Source organism: Mycteria americana, chromosome Z (genome assembly GCF_035582795.1).
Source record: "Mycteria americana isolate JAX WOST 10 ecotype Jacksonville Zoo and Gardens chromosome Z, USCA_MyAme_1.0, whole genome shotgun sequence".
NCBI classification, from domain to species: Eukaryota; Metazoa; Chordata; class Aves; order Ciconiiformes; family Ciconiidae; genus Mycteria; species Mycteria americana.
In genome coordinates this window covers 30,170,112-30,191,880 of record NC_134396.1, presented here as the reverse complement: position 1 = coordinate 30,191,880, position 21,769 = coordinate 30,170,112, and the positions used below count along the sequence as shown (strand labels likewise).

The following is a 21,769-nucleotide window of genomic DNA, read 5'->3' as shown; positions in this document are numbered from 1 at the left end:
CTTTATTTAGTGATGTTCACCCTCATCTTTAACTAGTTTAGATGCCTCTTTCCATTTATGATCTAATTAATTTAAAATGGAAAGGTAATTCATAAAGTTACTAAATTAAACACCTGAAACAACTGAATTTTCAATTCCGTTATTTGTACTCTCATTTACATATATTACAGAAAAACAGAAGAGTTACTCTAAATTAGCCTCTCCTCAAGAAGGTGCGAAGAAACTCTTCATGCAACACCCTCAATTCAAGAAAAGCATTACAAACATAATTATTAAGTGAGAATATTTTAGATTGAATGTAGTCAAGACACCAAATTTTGCTTGACTGATCTCACCAAAAATTTGGCCATCATAACTTGAGAAAAATTTATTTATTAACACTAACATAAAGTGCCCCGAGTGCAAGACAGCATCAAAAGCTGTCATGAAGGGTCCTGAATTGCTCATGTTCATATCAATAGTCACTGAACACAGGCCAAACAAAGCTTTTGTCCCATTTCCCTAATAAGCAGTACTAGAAGTGGAAAACCAAACCAGAATGCATTAGCATTGTTACTAAATTTATAGCAACATCTGCATCACATTTTTATAGGCAGTGCCAAATGCTGACCCTTGTCTTAGTAAGTTTTAATTTGATATGAAGCATTAGAAATGAGAAAAAGAACAAAGGACAGCAAGAAACTAACTGCATTGGATAAAACAGTGTTTAATAGTTTTATCTCCCAAGCATTTCAGCAATCTCTCCATCTACAGATAAATGTAAAAACTCCATAGAACTTACATGTACACCATGTTTGTGTCTAAGTCAATGCACACAATATCCTGTGGTGGATCATACAGATCAAAGTATCGTGAGTCAACTCCAACAATAAATGGAACAGGTGCACTGAGTACGGTAGCCAGAGACAAAGGACAGAGGGGGATATATGGACATTGCCACTGAAATGGAAATATCATCTGAAGGAAAAATTAAATTAAAACAATGCATTAAAACAAGGCAACAGACACTGAACAATAAAACTCAAGAAGTTACATGCAGCAAGTCGAAATGAAATTGCTAAAAGCCTTGTAACACTGTCAGGAAAGAGTCTTCACATTTGACCACTTATTTACAGCACATGTCTTAGTTATCTATGCAAAAATGTTGATCATTCTAATAGTTAAAATAATAAGACATGCTAGGGCACTTTAATTAAATGCTATCGCTGGGAAAAATGATCATTTAGTGCATCAATCATTTTAACTTAAAAAAGCCTTGTAACAACTGTGGAGTTTGAACTGATTTCTCTCACTGTACAGAACACTTTGTACTTACAGCTACTACAGCTTCAGCAACTCCTGTCAACACAGCTGGTCTAAGAGAATGGAGGAGGATCTTGCCTTCTAGTAATACAAAGAGTAACAGAGTGGCACAGTTTTCCGGTCCAAGATTCATGAGCAGAGTGCTAAAGTTTGCTCCACTAAGGGGTGGGTGGGAAGGGGGAAGAGAATAAGAATGTTACAGGATTTTAAAATTAAAAAAAAAAAAAAAAAAGTCACTACTATCAAAACTTCTGACAACTGTTTGGGACCAACTAGTTGAATGGTGCTAATATTACCACACATCAAAGATCTACCTATCTATCCAATAGCTATCACCTCAGTATGAGACTTGTACAGCCACAAAGAAACCTACATTCAAATTCTATTGGTAAAGAAACATATGCTATACCATGCTACCGCCGAGTTTGTGTTGTTTATGGCACTCTCTGTCATATATGCGCAGGCACCTTGTCTTTGTAACAGTAGAACAGATCTAACTGGTTAACAACTAATCCTAGCACAAATAACGCCAGTAGTTTCATATGATGGGTTACCTCAGGCAAAAATCATGAACTAGAGTATCCATTTGATCTTAGAATCACAGCATCAAATTCTAATACTAGTCAAGTAAAATCAGTCCATCATTCTGATAGCAACATGCCTTTAGCTTCTACAGTTTAGACTCCATTTCATTTGTTCGGACTGTAGGCATTTAGGAATTGTAATGACACCTGCAAGAGCACAGGCGTGTAAATACTGTCCTTAGAAAAGTGCTTTTACATGTTACTTTCCAGTTTGGTGGCTGGCTGCAATTTTTCACTTAAGAGGCTGTGTAACAGATGTGATTTAACATGGGATTCTTCTGCATACAGAATATATATGATGGGGGGGGGGGGGTAAAAAAAGGGAGAATATTTTGGTTTTTAACTTAAAAACAAACCGAAAATCAACAAAACCATCCAAACAAAACCCCATGTCACAATCATAGGGAGCTCCAGCCTAGAAGATGCAGGCAGCATCCACAAAGACTGCATTAACCTTCAACCACAAACACAAATTTTCAGGTATAGGTTTGAATTTCCAAAATATTTGCACACTTGTGCATTGACTGATATCACATAACTGTCTGATGTAAATGTCTCTCCTGTATCCGAAAAGGGAAAAAAACAAACAGTCTATATATGCTATAAAAAAAAAAAAATTTGCTTATTACACAGATTCTGGAAATAGAAGATATTTAAACATATGTATTTTTTTTTCCTCGCAGCCTGCTGCTTCTTTCTTCAGAGTTCCTACAATTATGTGGCAATTCATCTTTATTTCAGGAAAATTAGTGATATTATTCTTCCACAAGGGACAGGTCTATGTCAAAAAGACAACACTGTATAATATTATAAATGCGTATTGAGCTTTCTGTTTATAAGATCCAATAATCACAGTTTCAACAATCTTCAGTAATGTTTGGCTTCCTTTTAAGACTCATTCCTATTTGCCTCAAGTAGCATAGATTTTTCAAGTAGTATACATTTAAAGCATTAATAATGATACCTTAATGGCAACGGTGTAGAAACTGGCTGAGACAATATTAATGCATCATGGGCAGAAAGCTGAAACACATAAAGCAGTATGTGATTGATATGAACAACTCCAAAGTTAATACAATATAATATTCCAACACAAACGTATATCCATAGTCTCATAAACTGCCTGGCAGACAGAGTTACAATGTCATGCAAGAGATGCAAATCAGAGACAATCTTTGGGACTTGTGTTCACTAGGTCAACAGAGCTTGTATTAGTCACTGAAATGATTCTCAGAAGTTACAGGAAATTGCCTGTGACTCAGTGTTGAACGTGTAACTGCTGCTAGGTGATTAAACAGAGAAGCACAAGAGGCAGTGCCCTGGGGGACTAAGCTTTGACCCACAGTAGTGGGTGGACACGTGGGAGAAAGACAGAAGACAAACAACCCCCACTGAGGTAATGCAAATAGTGCCTATGAAATGAAAGAGTAATATATGGCAGAAATTTCAAAAGCGCAAGCAGGACACTGCTGCCGTCCGCACCACCTGAAGTCTGAAATAGTTGCCTTTGCCAAGTTACCCCAGGTTTATATCAATGAAAGAGAAGGCCAACCCACCCATCTCCTCCCCTCTCCCTTCCAGCAGATGGGTATTCAAAGCTGAGTAAAAAGCCTAAAAGGAAGAAGCCAGGCTTTCAAAAACAAGAAAGAGGGCTTGCCATTATTGTAACTAAAAATGGAAGCAAATGTTTTGCTTACCTGCACAAGAATTCTTGGCCTTTGTGGTGAAGGGAAAGGTATATTGTGCATAAAATGGGATATGTGCCTGAAAAGAAGACAAGAAAGATATTAGAAAACCAGCACCAGGGACTAATCAGGGACTGAAAACCACGTTAATCACATTTTGGAATTACTATGGTACCATGTTTTAGAAAGACTGTTAAGATTTATTTACTGTTTTGGTAAGTTTAAGAGCCTATTTATGCAAATGAAACAAAGACGCTTCATTCACTCACATTTCATGCATGAATATTAATACTAGCAGCTTCAGATATGTATGCAAAAGATAAGAACACACTGGCATTTAGGCGAGCCATTTAAAATCCCAGGCAGCCTAACCACATTCTACAGAGTTTCTAACAAGGCTTAGCTAAGAAAACTATCTACTTCACTGCCAGACATCTAATACAGTTTTGAAGGTAACATCATATTTCAGTAAACTTTTAGGACCATGAAAAGCATCCTCTACTGAGTTTACGCACACACAAAATCTGCATTAGTTGCAGTGCTTGGAAACAGACACAGATATTTATTGCTAATGCACAGAGTCCCTGAGCTTATATTTATTAACCTAAAATGCAGGACTGCAAATGTTAGCAAGTATGTTATAGCTCAGCCATTTTCTGTGTTTCACGTAGTTAAGAGAAAAGTAAACAGGCGTGACATATTCTAACAGAAAAGCCACAGTAAAATCCAGCTCACTTTCCTGGCACTGCAAGAGCCACTACTATTAAACAGAAGCAGCAATAATTTCTATCAGTACAACATAAGCTATACAGTGCAAGCAAGAGGATGGAGTAAATATACCAACTAAGTAAGTGGGACTTATAAATCACATGACTTCCTGAGCTGATATAACTACCTTCCCACATTAACTTGAAAAATGTTTTACATACTTTTCAATGGGAAGAGGATGAGGTCCAGAGACAGACAGTTTGTAGATGAACATAAGAAATTTTCTAAATGCTTCAAAGAAAGGCCAGTGTGAGAGAAGGCAGATGCATTTGTTGGAATTGATGGACTTGGAAGTAACCACTTTCCTCTCTACAGCTGTCAGGAGACCCAGCTGCAATTGTTGTTTTTCTGTCAGCAGCTCCCGGGGATAAGGCTCATAAAACTGAATAGCAGCACCATAAACCTAAAAGATGAAGAAAAACAGCTGAGCAGACCCAGTATTTAAAGGGAGATTGGGTTAGAACTTTTGAAGCGTCCTTAAGTCTTTGGTGTTTGCACACACACTATAGTGCTTTTGCTGGTAGCTTGTGAAATGACTTTTCATTTATGTTATACACAAAGTATCCTTATAAATGAAATGCTTTGGACTCTGGTGCCTCTCCTTCCCTTTTTCATTGCACTTTCCTCAATGAAATATTTGTACTCAGTAAATTGAAAGGGAAGGAACCAAACTGCATGCTCTGACAAAACCCTATCCATTAACCATTATGGTCAAAAAAGCCCCTCATGAAATACTTTTGTTCAGTAAATCCCCCTATCATTATCACACTAAACAATAAAATTATTTTAGCTTTGACTTCACTCATTTTATCAAGCCAAACAGCTACCAACCTTTTCTAGTATTCCTTCCCTATTTGTCAGAGTTTCATAATTAACTAAATTATTCTGGCAAGTTTAGCAAAAGGAGAACAGGGAAAGATGGATACCATAGTATACATTCTCTCCGAGACAAATACTGGCAGCTACTGCATTCCTCCTTGCAAAAGAAGTATTAATATATTGGAGAAAGACTTTTTTTGTTGTTTGGAAATGGAGAAGTATATAAATTTCCCTGACAGGGGACTGAGGCAGAGTAGAAGTTGAGCTGTTATCACTAATAGAGCCAAACTGCTGTTTATTAGTCACAGAGAGCTAATCACACATTACAATCACTTATTCCCTCATGCAGTTCACACACACACACACAGTTGGCAAGCTGAAGCAACAGCTGGGAAACCAACCCCAAACAAGGGCTCCCTTGCTTCATCAGGTGTACCTACAATCCTGTATTCTCTGCCTGTGTATAGCAGACACTGCCTTCTCACATGTGGGCCGAGTTATGCAACACATTTTTGGTGCCCTTGTGTGCTGGTGGCCTTACACAGATTCGGCAGATGGCTGGTGTTCTGAATTCACATGAAGTGATAGATTCAACAGGATCACTGGTCTCTGGAGCTCATCAGTTCTTCAGAGCCTTTCACGTGCTACCTTTCAGCACATACTTTTCCTCTCCCCACCCTGCTGTTTTCTGATAACTATTTTCCTAGTCACACACATAGATACCTACAGAGCCCAATTACACAAATTCACACAGAAGTGGCTTTTAAGGTAACCATAGGAAAACCATAACAACTTAACCATTGCTAACACATGTGATAAGCGAACATCTCTAACACGTAGGCCACATTTCCATTCCCAGAAACTTCTTACTTGAAAGAACAGGGAAATCCACGCGCTGTGAGTTTTGGTTTTAAGTGTATGGTTCAGCTTACATGTGACTAAACAGCACATACTCTCCCAGCTATTTCCTGTTTTGGTTTACTTCCGTCTTATATGAAGGCTTAAGAAATACTATTTTATAAGGGAAGTATTTAACAATTTATTTTGTAGTATTTCTCAAATACAGAAGAAACAATGCCTATTTATCTCCATAGCAGCCATCTGAACTAAAAGCAAAAACTAGTCACTGTGTGGAGCCAAACCTTTTCTGCAGAAGAGCAGGTCAGTACAAATGTTGAGAACACTGGTAGTGGGTATTTGGTTTGAGGGTCCCAGCACTCAATAGTAGCTCCCATAGGAAGGCAGAAGAGAGGTACAGATTCTGACAGTGGGAATGACTCATAGTTCTCTTGAGGATACCTGAAAATTAAGCCTTCAGAATGGGAGAAGGAAAAGTAAGTACATTTGCTCTGCAAGCCCTAAATAATGTAAGCAATATGTTTTCCACAATATATAGCAAAGTCTGTTGTTTATCTGGACTTTATAACTGAAGATTACACCTGCAGAAGAAGAAAGTCTCTCATTTGACAGTAAGACTAAGTCATCCAAGTAACAATAATTTAAAAATTGTGTATGAATACTGAAGCACTCCCTTTTGGTAACTGCTCAAAAACCAGTACATAGTAAAAACTAATTAGTGAAGATTTTTACTTTAAACCAGTTTGGAATTACCTGTGCTATTTAAATATGCCATTTCTTTTATTACAGCGAAATTCCTATGAAGAAAGTGATAATTTATCTATTGTAAGAACAGCAGCAATACCTCCGCTGAAAATAGGATGAACTAGCTGACTGTCCACATTTTCTGCTAATCAGTCAATACATTCAATTTAAACAAATCGTTTATTCAGTTTTCAGAAATATATCTAACTCTTGCTGGTAGAAAATAGGCACACAAGCATTGGTTTACTATTGCTGTTCATCTAGTTTATTTTATGGTACACTGACTTCATTATCTATGCTTTCCACTTCTACTTGGTAGTTTACTCCTTTCAAAGGAATTGGGTGCACTCAGTGCTCAGTAGGAACTCTTTCAAAAGTTTTTTTGGACTTCTTCAGGAAAAAAAAAATCTGTAGCAACACATTAAAAAACTTATAAAAGCCAGACTTAAAAGAAAAGACTTTTTGTCATTTATTGTGGAACTGAAGGGAAGAAACACATTTAACTTTCAAATTAAATGGAAGATGTTGCATTAGCTGTGGGACATAAAAAGAAATATGAGTAAGGATGAATGGAATTTTTAATTACTCCTTCTACATCATCACCAACACAAGAAATATGAAGTCTTTTGTTATATCTGAAATGCTTGCTAAGCTTTCCACTAAAGCTCCTAAGCTACCAAACCTGTCATGATAAGAACTAAATTAATACAGAACAATGCTATTCCTATTAAGGCGCTTTTTTTTTTGCCTGGGAAAAAGTGAGGCGAGCAAAGAAGGCATTATAGGAGTTGATTTCAACTGACATGCTCTAGGAACAGAATTCTGACAGACAGCACTTAAGCTTTTAAAATTATTATTTGATTTCAACAAGGCATTCAAATCCTTCTGTTAGCATGTTTAGAGTGTCTGCTTCTAAAATTACTTACCAGCTTTATATGCTAAAGAGTTAGAAGCTGGCACAGATTTCTTGTAACAAAGGTATACGCTGGAACCCCACTGGAAGACACAAGTTTCATCTTAGAACCAGCAAAGATGACAACAGGCAGCAGAGAAATCAAGTATAAGCATTTGAATATACTCCCACTTACAAACAAAGCAGACATTTAAATAAAAAGCATTACACAATAAAACAACTGGTTGGCTACTGAGTGCATGTAAATAATGAAATTGAGAATTCACCCTCCTCACGTTTTTTAGAGATTATAGGATTTACATAAAATAATCACACCACCACACTACTCTGACTTACTCCAACAGAAGAACAGGGAAAAGTGAAGCAGATCATTTGCAGCTTCACATTTTCTTGGTTATTTAAAAGGAGACTCTTATGGGAACCTCATCAGTGCAAGTGAAATTCTAAACATCATCATTTGAAGCTCTTATCGTACTTCCATGAACTGGTTATTTACATAGTGTTTTTGCAGTTTGTCTAAATACACTCTGCCATTCAAAAAAAAAAAAATCACTTATTTCAGCCTAAGTAAACTAAATGCAAAACAGTCTAAATGAAAGCAAACTGACTGAAAAATAAGTACATGAAGAAACTGTAAGCAGTAATTATCATTCTGACATGTCTTAGTAACATAGACATTATTAATAGCTAAGAAAAAAGTGTTTGTGATTCATCCTGAGTGGCAGCATTGCCGGGGGCGTGGGGGTATAATAATAATTAAAAAAAAAAAAAAAAATCCATTGCACTACTCCTAAATAGCACCTAGACATGAATATGCAAACTGAAGTAGTGAGCAATCAGTATGAAGAAGTAATTCCTAACACCAACAGGAATCAGAGCAACAAAACCTACAAAACTGAAGTCTCACTCCTGGTCTATAGAATGAAAGAATTATGATATAGTGATAGAACACAATTATAACAGTGCTAAGAAAAGTTCAAAGAGCTACTCTTCTGGGTTTGTTTGTTGGATTTAAAGGAAAAAAAAAACCGCAAAAAGAAGGAGACTCAAGCTTTTAAATACTCACCATACCACAATTTAAATTCTTATCAACTTTGCAGAACGTATGAGGAGGGGTTTCTCCTTTGCTGGTCACAATAACACAGATATCCGTCACTGCCAATGAATTTTGAGGTCGTATTGGAGGAGCCCTTCGATATGTTATAAAGATCCGTTGAGAAGAAGCTGAACTGTTGTTAACATTAGCGCAACGACCATAAGGAGTAGCTTGAATCACTTCGCAGCCTGAAATGATGCGTTCCTTCCCTTCATATAGAACTCTGCAGACAGGAAGGAAACAAAATATTATGTGCGTTCAAATATGTATGAAGTTACTTAGACAAATTCATAAAATTGTCCATCCATTAGCACCTTATATCATCTCTGCAACATTCTAATGTGCATTTTATATATTGTCTTTTGTCATGCACGATTTAAGGCAAAGAAACTGTTCAGAAATATTTAAATATTACAAGAAATCTCTGTGGGAACAAATCATAGTTACAGAAAAATAAAATCAAGCCACACTGAAAAGCATTTAGTTATAGAATTAGTAGGAATCCTGTGCTATCAATGAAAATTAAATACAAAGGATGCTTTAAATTGCTTGCACACATGATACCTGATAATTTCTTAGAAATTATTTCCATCTCTAAAATGTCTGCAAAGTCATTTCAAGCTTGCCTTTTTTTTTTTTTTTTTTAAGAAATGTTGTTGGAAAAGAACAGAAGACAGAAGTCTGTTTCCTAGATGAATTTTTACAGAAAAAAAACCCCAAACACAGTAATGATTTACATTCATAGTTTGAATAACATTCCTTAAGGGAGGGAGAAGACAAAATAATACTCCATTCCACAGAAGAAGAAGAAATAATAACTACAGTTGACTGTACTCCTAGAAAGCAGAATATATGTTACATGGCTGTACAGCAATATTCACACAGTACCTGGAATTTTTAGCCAGATCGCTAGTTTAGATCACCATATTCTTAGCAAAAAAAGCAAGATCCTTCGCAGCTTCACAGCAGCTAAACGAGCTACAACTTTACACTCCAATCTTTGCCAAACATAAAGCTATTAGGAAGTGACCATGTGAAGAAATGTGGAAGTCAAACCATAGATCACTGCATATTTTTAATGCACAGATGCTACGACAGGGCAAGCTTTATCTCACATTCCACACCCAAATAAGCAATGGTTCCATTTGCTTGATTCTCTGCAGCATGTACAGAGTACTTGCCACCTTCAAATAAGTTTTCATCTTTACAATACCTGGCAAGATTTAGGATAAAGGTAACACATTAAAACTTCATATTTTGGGACCTGAAGCTTCCCACATGTAGTTCATCACAACTTTACTTTAAAATAAAAAATAACCACGCAATATATCTTTCACTGTCTGAAAATACCCTTGGTTAAATGTTTGAGAGACTACTAGTAAGTATGTATTTGAAAACTTCATAAAGTCATGTGTATAAGCTAAAAAAAAAATTTAAAAAAAAAAGTCTTTTTCCAGATCCAATAATTCTCAGAACTTTCAAAAAAATATATACCATTAAACTTCCCACATTACTTAAATACTACCGTCCATCTTTAAAATGGAATATGCAAATATTACTGTTTATTCTGATTCCACAGAACAAACGTGCATCTTGTCATAGTATTGATGATATATGTGAACTACAGTCCTAGAATACTTTAATAAAGCAAAGAAATCACATGAGTTGGGAGTATATTGATGTAGCTACCAGGCTGCCATATAAATTTATTCAGCTAGTCATGGAGGACAATATTCTTGCCTTCAATAATGGTTTCAGCTGTAAAGAGTCTGATCATCACATTTTTGCTACATTTAAAACAATGTGTAATCTCAGGTTCAAAACTGGCCTAATACCAGTATTTCCAAGTTGCAACATTAAATATACTACCTACTGGTTGAAGACACACATAGAGAAACTACATGCTATTCAAATTACTTCTAAACTAAATAATCTTCTGGAATAACATGTATTTTGCTCTTTTTATTGGGTTACCTACTTCATAAATTTAAAATTAAAAAAAAAAAAAAAAAAAAAAACCAACCCAAAAAAACCACCCAAACACAAAGCAAACAACTACCATGGCAGCAGCTCTCAGGCCACCTTCATTGTGCATAAAGAGTCTATATGAACTCTTCACATCACTGCCTTACATTAATCAGAAGAGAATATTAACAAGGCAGTGTCGAATGGAAGTTTCAGTTCAGTTTTATTTCAATTTCATGTATCTTAAGTAAAATCCAAGAATTTGAAGTTATTCTAGAAACATTTGTCAGCTGGCAGCTTTTGAGAAGGAAAACCATATTAATCAGACAATTCCAGCAGTTCAATTTAATATGTTTACAAGTATTCTGAGGAAGATATTTAAAGACTGAAGAATTTCTTAGTTGTGCAAATACTTCTAAGAGGTAAGGAGCTGACCAGTGTTCAAGACTGTAACAGTGGGGTCACATCCCATCAAAAGCAAAAAGAAAATGAAAGCAACTTTCACCCCCACATATATACCAGCAGAAGTATTATTAAAACCACACCATTTCCTGACCTCATGCATAGTAATGAATTTAAGAAAACAAGCAAACAGAAGAAAAACACCACCCATGGATCACTCAAATTAAACAATGATTTCAATGATTCAGACAAAAACATTCAGAAGTGATGCATGAAATATTTAACATGACACCCTGTATATACAAAGTCATCCCTGAGAGAGTAAGTTTACTCCTACTTGTTTCAACTTCCCAGTGTCTGCCTTCGATTAATTAGTACTGATCAGGATAAGACTTGTTTCCTGCTTCTATGAGCTTATACTTTGGCCTTGATCCCAAGTACACGTTATTTGCTACATTAGTCTATCAACTTCAATAAAGTTTTATTCCACGCAAAATGTAAACTACAGTTTTCTCTAGATGTTAGGTCCTTTCTTTGTAAGAAAGGCCAAAAAAAAACCTTATCTCTTCGTAAGGCTGTTTCACATTGTACATGAAAGTTCTCTCGTGACCAGTTTTACTGATTTAAAGGTATACTTCGATACATCAGATAACAGAGTTCAGAAAAGATAAATACTACCTTCTTGCAGGTGTTGAGTTAAAAACCTTAAACCACAGAAAACTCTGCTTCTGGAAAACCATTTCAAAGTAGGTGGACTGTTGCAAATTGCATTGTGTGGGGCTGCTCTCCAGCTTGACTTCTCCTCTAGGTCCAACCACATTTCTGCCTCTCCCAGTCCTTATGCAAAATAACTCTTTATAACAACTCTTCCTATCTCATTTAAGAGAAGGCAGTGTGCAAGTACTGAATAATACAGGAACTAAAATAAATGTACGAGGCAGTAGGAAGGTCAGAGAAGAAGCATTGGGTCAAGCAGAGGGAAGAGACTGAATTGTCTTTTGTTTCTACTGCCACCACTATTATTATTTGTCTAAACATAGAAGTGATCAGTTTCATCATTATTACCCTAAGCTGTTCCAAACACCCAGCTGCAGTTGTCACACTGGTGGGATTTAAGGAACAATGGAAGATGCTGGCTGTTAAGAACATCTTCCAGTTTCTATTATGCTTCTTGAAATTTGAGTTCACGTTCATTTTTTAAATACAACTCTAGTAAAGAAAAACATTTGTTCAATCAATACTCCTGCAGACAGTTTCAGAAACTAGGTATGCAGAATGAGATGGGTCCTTGGCACAGAACCACTAACCACACTAAAGCCTTCCATGCTAGTTAAAAAAAAATAATAATAATAATTAAAAAAAAAAAAATCAGAATTTCTTTACTTACACAATGCAAGTTACCTAACTTTTGCATTACTCAGTAATACAAGAACCTCTGCTTCTGACAAGAAGTCTGATATTTTTTCCTTGGTCCTTTCTACAGTAAGTGTTACAAATTGCAAAACCACTTACAGTTAAAAAGCATTTTTCTGTCAGGTTTTCTTCCATTTAAGAAACAAGTGCTAGAGCTCTCCCATATTCCTAACTCAAGCGTAAAACAAAGAGATGCGAGATCTCGTTTCAAAGTCTCACTACACCTAAACCAAAACAAATCTCAAGTCTCAGTTCTTGTCTATTTCTGGATCATCAGCAAAAATATTAGTTAGGAAAGCAACAGAATGACTAGTAGCTGAGTTATTTATAGACATATAAGCTTAAGATACTAAATTTTACAGCTATATGTAGGAAAAGGACCTTAGAGATCTCTTGTCCTAGGATCAAACCTTTACTCTTCCAACTAAAAACAGCCACAGCAAATGCACCATCCAGAGGCACGGCACATGGCCTAACTATATGCAAGTGAGCACCTGCAGCAGGAAGTCACTCTAGCATGTTACAGACACTTCAACTTAAGAACCAGTGGAAGAATAGAAAGGAAAGAGGGTGGAGGGCACAGAAATACAGAACAAGGACAATGGCAGAGAATCAGTAGAGTGTACTCCCATCTCCCCCTTCCTCCAAACAGCATTTGTTTAATTAGTTTCCCTAAAAATAGCCCTGAAAGAAATACACACACACATACTTATCAAGAATCATCTGAATGCTCGGACTACAGGATAACTCAACTTTATATATGTATTAACAACCTTGACACAAGACAATGGATTTGACTCTTTCAAGGGATATACTCTTCCTCTACCTACTAAGTCCAGCCAGCATGTCAGATTGACTTAATGGATACTTAAGGCTCAAAGATAAAATATTCTTTCCCACTTGATTCTTTAATTAAAAGAGTAGCGATCAGCATAAATTAGCCTTCAGACTCTACAAACATCTCTTGCCCACACTCTACTTTTATTTGAACGCACTGACATTCACAAAAAAAAAAAAAAAGAAAAAAAAAAAGCTTGTGCTAACCATCTCTTAAACATAGTTGCAAAACAGCAGGAACAGCAGGGGGAAAACATTCATATGCATCATTGCTCAGAGAGAAAAGCCTGCCATGATTTGTTAGGTTTGACACCCTAACTAGATCTGTGTAAAACAAAATATAGAATAAATACTACTTGCCAAATACCATGGTTTTCCGCCAATAGTTTTAAAAAGTGTCTCTGTTAGGGAAGCCCTTAGTCAGCCAACTATTCGCCTATTTTGCATATTGGGTATTCCCTATGAAATCTACCCAAGCATTCAAGTTCTTCAAGTTGTGGGAGACATGAAAAGAAACGTGGTAGCAGAGTCGCTTCCATAAAGGCACATGCTGAAGACTGATGGTTTAGGAATCCCTCTGAGGAATCAGTCCCTCTAGAAATTCTTCCTTCTGCTAAAACCTACTGAAGTTTGACGTATCATTCAAAGAATGACTTCATACTGCAATTCTACACAGTCAAATCCCATTGTAACAGTTATCTCATCTTGCAGTGTCAGTCACACACATGGGAAAAGACTATTATAAAAATCACATTTCATTATCATTTCATTATCAAACATCACTGAAGATTATTAGAACATAGTTTAGATGATCGAGATGAACTGAAATTAGAAGGTACCAGGTTAATTATACAACTTGAACTATAATCCTTACAGCAGGTATCCTGCCATGTAACTGATTTCATCACTAAAATTTCACTATCAGTTTCTTCCTGACTGGACTCTACTTGTCAGCTGGCACTGAAACTGTAGGTCAAAAGCAGGATATGTAGGCATTGTGCCTGGTGTGCTTAAACTTATAAATGAAATTAACTGAACTTATTATAGCTTACATATAGATGCATGTTTTTGACTTTACTCTTTACTATTTATTTAATAACTAAATAAGGAAAAACACACACATTCCTTATTTTGCCATCACTGTAACAGTTCCCCCCACCCATGCTCCATTTTCTCTCTCTCATTACATCCCCAGTAATTCTACAACGTCCTTATCCAAGCCAGAGAAGTAGAAGTGCTATATAGAGCAATTTAGACAATACTGTGGTGCTGCGTGAGTTATTACAGATTGAGCATTACCTCAATATGCTAGTAGCACAGACTATAATATTCACCACCTCAAGATCTTGGGGGATTTTGTGATCTTGGTCCTGAATACTTACATTAAACCCAGCGTCCTATAAGTAACAAAATTAGTTCAGAGCTTCCCTGCCAGGTTGCCCCCTGTATTTATTAAGCATTGAACTTAACGCATTGGCTATATCTAAGGTTTTTAAACACAGTACTAGTAACCCTTTAGGAACTTACGCCTCAGACATCAGAAAGTGTGGGTTTTGAAATACAAGCATGATTAGAGTTACCAAGAGACTATATAATCCAGTCTTTGCAGCCAATCATGTCAGAACTTGTAAGAAACCTCACAAATACTCGGATCTGACATAAGGCAGGGTACAAGATTCTAGGTAGGTGGATAATTTTAAGATCTTTGTTTCATTGTCCTACCATTTTTAAGCGGTATCTTTTACCTTAAGCATTAAAGTGAATTCCACAAAGTGATAATTTTTGTCTTCTGAAGTCATCACTTTCAGATTAAGCATGTTATATTTTTGGATTTGCACTATACTATTTCTAGAAATTAATTTTGTACTATTCTCTCACCTTTCCTAAAACTGCAGCAGAGAACTTCATTTCTCATATTTGATTTGCTTCATCTATCCCTATATATAATCTTTTTAAGTTAAAACATTATCATTCATTTTAAAAAGACAAGTTCACTGGAAGACTGACACTTTTTTCAACTTATTTCAGAAATAAAACACGACACAGATACATATGATAAGCAATATAGATTCAAAGACAATATGTTTTTAAAAGTTTTCTCACATCTGTTTTCATCATCATCTATGAAGAGTAAGATTTTATCATTATTGAAGGACGAACTGAATTGTTATAGAAATCTCACCCTATGTCAGTAAGAGGTGGTTTGTCCCGGCCCCTCTTGTAGCAAAGAAAAAGTTCAGGACTCTTTAGACTTCCATAGTTTAAGTTGGCTTGAAGAGCTGTAGGGGTGGCTTCAACACAGGTGTATCCCTCTGGGACAGTTTCACCAGCTGATTTAATTATCACAGCAATGTCAGTAATTGGAGCCTTTGGACCAGTTGACTTTGTTTCATGTCGGCTTATTTCTTGGTCCAGGAGGGTTGCAGTATCTGTATCAGTGAGCCCTGCCACTACAAAATAGTCAGCCACTCGTGGACCTTTGTCTTCTATCATGGTTATGTCAGTACTTCCTGCGGAAAACAAACAGAGAGAAATCAAACACTGCTTTCAAGCTAAACCCCTGCCCTCAACAAGTACGGGGATTTAAAACCTTTAAAGAAATTTTTGCAAATAAAAAAATTGCTATCTAGAGATTTCATGAAAATTCTAGGGAAACTCCAAAACAAACTCTGATTTCTGCTGCTCAAAAAGATAGTATTGTCAATAATCGGATTTCAGTTCTAGCACCGTAACAGTCATGTTTCAGCACAAGGAAGTTTTAGTGATATAAAGAAGAATTCAAAGCTCCTAACATAGCAGCTACACAGAAAATTGCTTGACATTAGCTATTAGACCACTCAAGCTCTTTGCAGACTATAAATCAATGCAGGTACCCCTAACTATGAGCATCTATATTTTTCTGCCATTGCTTAGTGAGTAATTTGACTACAGAATCGTGCTGCTTTTTTGTTTGAGAGAGAGAACAATTCCAAGTATAGGCTCTCTAGTTTATCTTCTGCACATTTCATCCATTTTGTTTCATAATCTAGACCTAACAGTACAGTCTTGAGACATTCAGCTGGCAACTGTAACATCTGGAAGTCATTTACAAAAATCACACATCCAAACCCACATTTCATCAGCTGATCAGGCAGTACACATCACTGCTCAGCTGCACATTCCAGATCTGGAAAGAGTTGTTCTCCCAATGCCAGCAATGTTCACTAAGCATATGATTTTAAAGTGGTGAAACGCAAGCTTCTATTAAGAGCAAAACTAGCTGACAGACTATGCTCAAATATCACAAGTACAATTTCAAGTACCCGATCTCATGAAATACCTCTCTTTTTAAAAGTTGAGTGAGAAATCTTTAAACAGTAGTTGCCAAGCAATAAACCTGAACACTGTTATACCCCTTCAGGGAGCTAGGGACCACCTTCTTTTAGATCCCCATGTTTTCATCACCAGATTTCTGGGGATCCCATCTAGAAAGCTAAATAAGAACAGAAGTCTGGTTCCCATCTTTGAAAACAAGACTGCCACAGCTGCCAAGGTCCCACCTACCAAGGAGTGGTGGTCCATGGGTATTACCAAATAATAAGTGCACCAAAATTGAAAAGTTTCTTGTATTTAGAATGTCCTAGCCTGATAATTGCAGAAACATCGGCCTCTGCTAACAGAAAGGTGGTTGGGCAGAGACAGTTTAGTCCTGTTCCCTGCAACCTCATTTCTCCTCCTGTTCTTATCCTGCTCCTTCTTACTGAAATTGTACTGAAAAGGTATTTTCCATCTTCACACTTTACAAGACTTCTAAAACTTGTTATCAAAAGTGTTCTGAGTACTCAGCTGAAGGAATAATCAGTTATTCATCCTGCATGCTTACTAAGAAATCTTAGCATAAGATTATGCAACTTAGGCACCAACCACTATATTGCAAGGTACTACAGCACGAGATGAAAGCAGGGAGGGGAAGGGAAATAACTTCATGCAAATTTGTAGTACCTCTGTACTCCAACTAACACCATTTTTTATTTTCTAACACTGAAATGACAACTTTTCAAATCATTTCAGATCTGAAAGAACAGTACCTACACCCCTTAAGATGACTATCCTTTTCTGCCATATTTTTCCACAATGCTTTTCAGAACAGCACTTCAGTGTTCTCTAAACACTTTGGCTAACAGCTTTTGTAGGGCAATCCATAAACAGAGATCCTGAGAAGAGACACAGAAGTGTTTGGCTCCCCTGAAAAGGGGAAAGCCATGGGACAGCTACCTACATGCATGAGTTTTCAGGCCTAAAATATATGGATGCTGTATCAACAGAAACAATAAAAGGTTTATTCAGTTTGTCAGGTGTTCAGTGCCCAGGTCTCCTAAAGAACAAGAAAATTACTCCAAAGCCATAGCTACTTGTGAAGCTTCTGAATCACTTTCAGCTACAGAGCTTGTAGCAATTTACCCTTTTTACTGTCACAAACAGCATGAAGTTAGTGATAAAGCCCTTTACAGGTAAGAAGTCAGCATGAAATGCAGGGGTAATGGCTTCAACTTAATTTCATATAAATTGGTGCTTCTGTTAAAAGGTCCCTTCTCATACTGCCACTGCTCATTCCCACCTTCACTTTTGTCCAGAACTATAGTTTGTGCAACCACGTAATGAACTGGAACAAAGAGTTGCTCTGGCTGAACACTAACCTGGCACAGGCTGCTTAGTGTTCAACCAGAGCAGTTCTCCAACGATTCACTGTCAGCACAAAAGCAGCAGCAGTATGCCCCTTTCAGCAGCAGCACTGACTTGCACTGGACTAATCATAAAACTGTAAAGTCTAAGGTGTTTCAGTTTGCCTCTTAGATCCTTGGACTTGTTCACAGAATTATAACAATAAGAAATAAATAAACCAACCTCTCCTGGATCCCCTTAAAAGAAAGGAAAGTCCTGAGCCAGAATATCTTGTAATCTGGAAAGTACTGTTTGCACTTAACATATGTGAAACCAAATTACTGGAACAAGCTGCTAAAAATAGCAAAATGGTTGGCATCATATAAATGTTTTTTTTTAAAAAAACCCAAAGCCTTTGTTAAATGATCCAGCCTTTTATTACCTGCTACGTGTTCACACAGCTCAGTATCATGTTCTCTCAATGTAACATTCAAATTATCACCACATTTACTTTTAGCCCACTCAGCAGGAAATAAAACAGTAACGGTAACAGCATACAACGTCAAAAATCTCACAACAGTTTGTATTTTTAATCACAGCCGTAGTTCCTGGAATTGCACTAATGTTATCCTCAAATGTTTTTTAAAGTGAAAATTTAGCTTTCCTGGGTAAACGGAGGGAGAAAAATTTAAAAGGACCTGAAAAATTAAATACTAAGATTTGGAAGGTTAGAATGCAAATGAAGAGAATCCATTCCCAAATTTTTACCAGTGGGGATCAATAAAACTAGCAATTGGTTGCTAAGGAGCATACACTTATATCTATGATTTTATATTTTTCTCTTAGCCATGGCTGCTTTACTTCACAGAAACTCTGTGTAATATGTGGCAGGCAAAAGTCAGAGTCACCAGACAATTCAGCTGAGAAACTTGGCACACAAGCCTCATATGTCAGCACAACATTTAGCGAGCTTTTCAAAATGTTCTGAGTCTCTCAAAATAGTTCTTTTCCTTTTCCACAAGGATAAGAGAAGTAAGGTTTCAAGTAAGCACTACAACTCAGCTCTTCAAGAATTTATTCTCCAATTTCAGAAAGATTTAAAGCAACAGGATCTCTCAAAACAGACCTTAAAGTAATAGCTCTTAAATAAGCCATGGTTCTCTTCTTTAATGCAATAGCTTTATAGATATAAATAGACACTAAACTATAAATTAGCAGATAGCCACCAAAACAAATAGAAACAGCAGAATTCAGTTAGTCCAAGGACACTTTGCCTTCTGAACTGCAGGAAAAAATAAACATATGATTTGTGGGGGAACAAGATGAATCCACTGCCATTTTCCACTATTTTCGTGATACCTCACACAAGAATAAGTATGCACACTGCTCCTCTTAATAGACAAGGGAACAAACATTCTTCTAAGAGACTTTCTATCATAAGTTTTATCACAGCAACTTTTCCCCATCATAATTTCAAGAGATACTGTCCTCTGTCAGTTTTCCATGAGTAGGTTTCTGTATCTCCCAAGCCTAATAGGAAAACTCAACATTTAGAAAATATTGGGATTTTTATTGTAACAACCCATTCCCTTGCAGGACAAAACTCAAATACAAAAAAATTCTAAAAATAAAACCGTTACCTTGGTGTTGGATGATGAAAATGCAGGATATATTGAAAAAAAACCCCAACATACAAGTCCCACAAAAGACCTTTTTTTTAAAGCCTACAAAGATACTTCCATTTCAGTCAAATAAACTGAAAACAAAAATTGGGAATTCTGTTTTAAGAACATTTGCAATACTACTTGAGGAATCACAAACCTCCATGTCCACATAGATCCATAAGGGCTACGGAGAAATTATTCAAGTGAAGTTAATTTTCCAATTCATTCATAGGCCATAATAGAAAAGTTTGCTATGAGCAGTTTAGGACCAAAATTATTTTTTAAATAAAAGAAAAAAAAAAAGAAAAAAGTCTTCAGAAGAAAAGATGTACTTTTAAAATCCCTATGCTTTTCTAAATGGAATTCCCACTGGAAGTAATTGGTTTTGTAGATGAAAAACAAAACCAGCCTGCACACACAACACTTAAAGGCACTTAGTACAACTACTCTAAGTCAAGAGATCCATTTAGCAAAAACATGCAGGAGCGAAAAAAAAATCAGTTCTTTTCACTGCTAAACACCAGAAATATGGCAAAGTGCTCCCCTCTCCCACAGTCCATTTAAGGTTAACCTCTCTAAAAAGACAACAGCCTTTCTCACAACCCCAATGTAATTTTACAACTCTTCCATAACGTTCTACCAAAAATATAGCAGCTCAACTATTACCTTCATATAGGCCATAGCCCTTTCTTAAGGAGAGTTTTCATAGTGAAATTGCCTTGGGGAAAAGGTTTCCATTCTAAAGATCACTTTTATGAATTTTGAACAATTATGAAAAAAATACCACGTTATTAGAAATTGCTTCAGTTTATTGACTGCTGTCTAAATACCAGTTAGATTTTTTCAATATAGCTAGACTGCAATTTCCTCTATTTACAATTAACTGAACCACAACAAAGAGTTGTTCTTGCAAAGATACAAAAATTTGTGAAAGCAAGTTACAAGCAGCCACCATGAAGTAAAGATGACAATGTAAGTAAGTATTGTGTATTTTATTTCATAGCTATGTTGTTTTTATCACGGTTAACAAGCTTTTCAATTCCAAAATAGAGATCATTAATTTAAAGTTCTCAGTCTTCATTTACAGAGATCGCCACAGCTGAAGACTCCTATTCTTTAGATATTAGAAAAAGTTTTCTTCTGCATTACCTGCAAAACACAGAAAAAGGAGACTTCTCTAACACATATTCATGTGTTAAAGTCTGCTTCAGCTACCTGTCATACTCTGAGTAATAGCAAATATTTATCTTAACGTTGTTAGAGCCACACTATTTTCCCAGGACCCCTCCATTTAAATTCATTAATGACATCATTTGCTTTACCACTGCACCAGCTGTTTGTAGTAAAGTAACATTTGCTTAGAATTCTCCATAACGTAAGTACGGTGAGCAGTACTTTGTTTCTCAAGTGTGGAATGACAGGAAAGTGCTTGTCTGCTCATCTAAGGTAAAGATATAGATGCAGCAGAAAGGAATACTAGCAAAATTAGTATGCTAAAACCTTAATATCCTATAAATTTTCATTTATTTTCTAATACTATTAAAGGTTAGAAAGTTGCTATGAGATAATATGCATGACGTGCATTTTTTTTCTCTTTTTAGAAAGTCAGAGAGTACTACTTCAGCCTTTCATTTCAGTGTTTTATTTGAAGATAGTATTCACTGAAAGAAAAATCTGTTCTGAAAATAGCATCTGAGATGCAAGATCCATTAACCTTGTCAAATGTTTAGGCCACCTCCTTCATTTTTGAAAAAGGCTCTTGGAAATGACGCTAGGAGGGTGATCTAGCAGGCAGTGTGTATAGTCTTAAAAGTTTTCAAGTATTTCAGAAAGTGTTTTAAGCACACTTTGGACATCAGCATAACTAATATGCCAAATAAAGTAGTGCAGAGCAGATGCAGCACCAACTCAGACACCACAAGCAATGTAGCCATGTAAGTCCAACATGCTACTCCATCTACGGTCCCCTTTTGGCCTATCAACAGAACTTTTGCAGCAATCTTATTTTCAGGACCAAACTGCTATCACTACACAACACTATCCCAATATCAAATGGACCTACCATGTTGAATCAAAGA

The 21,769-nt window shown here is 36.3% G+C and overlaps 1 protein-coding gene across 5 annotated transcripts in view; it reads right to left on the bottom strand.

Annotated features, from left to right (window-relative positions):
- DENND4C (DENN domain containing 4C) overlaps nucleotides 1–21,769 on the bottom strand; it is a 77,591-nt gene that overhangs the window by 38,563 nt on the left and 17,259 nt on the right. For all 5 annotated transcript variants that reach the window (XM_075488206.1, XM_075488210.1, XM_075488207.1 and 2 more), the window contains 9 exons: nucleotides 15,569–15,896; nucleotides 8,740–8,992; nucleotides 7,687–7,756; nucleotides 6,301–6,470; nucleotides 4,501–4,742; nucleotides 3,584–3,650; nucleotides 2,851–2,909; nucleotides 1,316–1,460; nucleotides 782–957 (listed from right to left, as the gene is read on the bottom strand). In XM_075488206.1, the coding sequence (XP_075344321.1) occupies nucleotides 782–957; nucleotides 1,316–1,460; nucleotides 2,851–2,909; nucleotides 3,584–3,650; nucleotides 4,501–4,742; nucleotides 6,301–6,470; nucleotides 7,687–7,756; nucleotides 8,740–8,992; nucleotides 15,569–15,879 (1,493 nt within the window). In that variant the 5' untranslated portion in view covers nucleotides 15,880–15,896. The remainder of the gene's footprint in view (nucleotides 1–781; nucleotides 958–1,315; nucleotides 1,461–2,850; nucleotides 2,910–3,583; nucleotides 3,651–4,500; nucleotides 4,743–6,300; nucleotides 6,471–7,686; nucleotides 7,757–8,739; nucleotides 8,993–15,568; nucleotides 15,897–21,769) is intronic.